Genomic DNA, 2,260 nt, shown 5'->3' with positions numbered 1-2,260 from the left:
GGGGGTACATAACATTTCATACGATGTGTATCTTACCAGCCAGATTTCATGGAACAGCTGGTCGGTGAGGGCGGAGCAGGCCGTGAATAGGACGTTCTTTAGGCTCGCTGATACGAGCAGCTGTCGAAGGTGGAGTGCGCTGGGCAGCTGCTCGTGGCCCTGGCCGTGCGCGCCGTGCGCCTGGGAGGTGTCGGCCCACACTTCGAGCGCCTGCAGGAGCGAGAACCACGAGGGGTTGACGGAGTTGAGCGGCTCGTAATGCCCCACGGCGGACAGGGCCAAGTTGAGCAGGCGCGGGCACGTGCGCCCGATGCCCGCCAGGTCCACCTCGGTGAAGTTGGTGAGGATGAGGTTCTGGAGGCGCTCGCCGCAGGCGGACAGCAGGGGGAGCACGCCCTCCTGGAAGTCTAGGCTGAGCCCCTCGCCGTTGCTGAGTGACAGGGCCGTCAGGTTCTCCAGCACCATGAACTGGAACAGTCGGGTTCGTGCAGTCTATTTCTCCCTCCAGAGGCCTTGGAGGCTGCTCATGTAAAAGCCTACCTTGTACAAGGCCTCGTTGGGCAACCAGGAGTTGCCGATGCTGATGGACGCGGCGAAGGGGCACATTTTAACTGCCGAGTCGATGAAGTCGAGGCTGACGAACTCGACGCTGGAGGTGAGGGCGCGCAGCTGGAGCACGTCCGGCGGAGCGACGGGCTGTTCGGACAGCCGCACCCCGGCCGGCGTGAGCAGGCGAGCCTCGAGGGCGCGGTCCCACTGGTCCACCATGTCCACGGCCTCGAAGATGTTGTCGAAGTCAAAGTCGGTGAGGCAGGGCAGCGACTGTAGCACGACGGCCGCCCCTGACACGGAGACGCAGGTCTCGCTGATGGACAGCTTGCAGAGCCGCTGGCACTGGCGCCGCCCCTCCGTGGAGATGCACAGCTGCACCAGGCCGCGGTCCGTGACGGGCGTGCCCGCCAGGTTCAGCTCGCGCAGCGACGGGCAGTGCCGCCCGACCTGCGCCAGCAGCTGGAGGAGCAAGCGAAGTAAGGCGCATGCGTTAGGATGTAGTAGGGTGCGCGCGAGTGAATCGAAGGTAAGACGACGCTTCCTCACCGGGTCGACGGCGAGCGTCATGCGGAGGTTGAGTGTGATGAGCGTCGAGAAGGAGGGAATGAGGTTGCACAGCACGTGTGGGTTGATGTGCCGCAGGTACGACAGGTTGAGGTGCTTCAGGCACTGCACATGATCACCCGTCCCAAAGAAGAACTTTAGTCGTGAAAGGCCATTGTCGCCCGTGCGAGCGCTACCACTACTCGTCATTCATCTTACTAACACAGCACTCAAACCACAATCTAAAGTAATTACAACGGGGAGGGGTTGATGAGGGGGAAGTTACATGAATGACTCAAAAACGGTGACTGATAATCACACCGGGGATATGCAAGGGGAAAGCTTTGTAAGCTGATGGAATAACATGGACGAACTAGCTGATGAGAGTCCGCGGAGTCGACAACACACGTTCTCCTATTGTGTGCAAGGTTTGACGTACTCCGAATGTACCCCAAGTGAGAAGCCTTATAATCTTCAGTGTTGCGGGTTTGCATACTCATGGGGCCATGGCGCCTTACGCGCAGATCGGGTAGGCAAACCCGCAACACTGTAATGTATTGCCTTCACAGACGGTACACTACTAAAAAAATCAGAGTTGTCGACCCCTTAGATGTGTGTCTCCGCCTCTCCCTAATGGCACGTCGGGCTGTGTACGGTGTATTACTTTGTACTCACCTTGCTTCGGGCCGCCAGAAAATCGAGGCCTAGTCGCTGGTCCGCCACACCGTGCAGAGTCCAGCTGGTCACTCTGGGGGTGGTCAGCAGGTGCAGGTGATGCCGCCGTAGGTGCGTCAGGTGCTTCATCTCCTCGCTCATCTCCTCCACGAGAAGGGGAGCTGAGAGCCATCCCACACTTCTCTATCTGCACTGCACTCCCTATACTCCCTCCCTCCCTCCTTCCCTCCCTCCCGCGTAACAGGTGCCCAATCAGAAGGGCATTGTGGTCTGTTATGAGAAGCTCTTGCCTTGTATCGTAAGCGGAGCCATTAACAGAGGCTCTATAGCTAGAGAGAAAGGGGGTGGAGGGCGGAGTTTGCTGCGAGTCTTGCCGTCTGGCCTGCAGTTAAATTTTGATGAGGAGCTGTGATTCGCCAAATGCAAACAATGCGGGCAATGTGATAAAAGCGCTGCGCTTCCCCCATCCCTTCTGTCTCCCCTGTAGGAC

General features: G+C 58.8%; 2 protein-coding genes across 2 annotated transcripts in view; one reads left to right on the top strand and one right to left on the bottom strand.

Annotated features, from left to right (window-relative positions):
* The window catches only part of LOC113214167 (uncharacterized), a gene marked incomplete at its 5' end in the record, with an annotated part of 19,211 nt that extends 17,280 nt beyond the window's left edge, over positions 1 to 1,931 (bottom strand). The window contains 4 exon segments of the mRNA XM_052271718.1: positions 37 to 468; positions 541 to 1,011; positions 1,099 to 1,221; positions 1,771 to 1,931. Of these exon segments, the coding sequence (XP_052127678.1) occupies positions 37 to 468; positions 541 to 1,011; positions 1,099 to 1,221; positions 1,771 to 1,931 (1,187 nt within the window).
* Positions 1 to 2,260, top strand: part of LOC113214246 (ribonucleoprotein PTB-binding 1-like) — a 118,233-nt gene that overhangs the window by 1,193 nt on the left and 114,780 nt on the right. The gene's annotated exons all lie outside the window — the stretch shown is intronic.

Source organism: Frankliniella occidentalis, unplaced genomic scaffold (assembly GCF_000697945.3).
Source record: "Frankliniella occidentalis isolate FOCC.00 unplaced genomic scaffold, Focc_3.1 Scaffold170, whole genome shotgun sequence".
NCBI classification, from domain to species: domain Eukaryota; kingdom Metazoa; phylum Arthropoda; class Insecta; order Thysanoptera; family Thripidae; genus Frankliniella; species Frankliniella occidentalis.
This window is presented reverse-complemented; position numbering and strand designations above follow the sequence as displayed.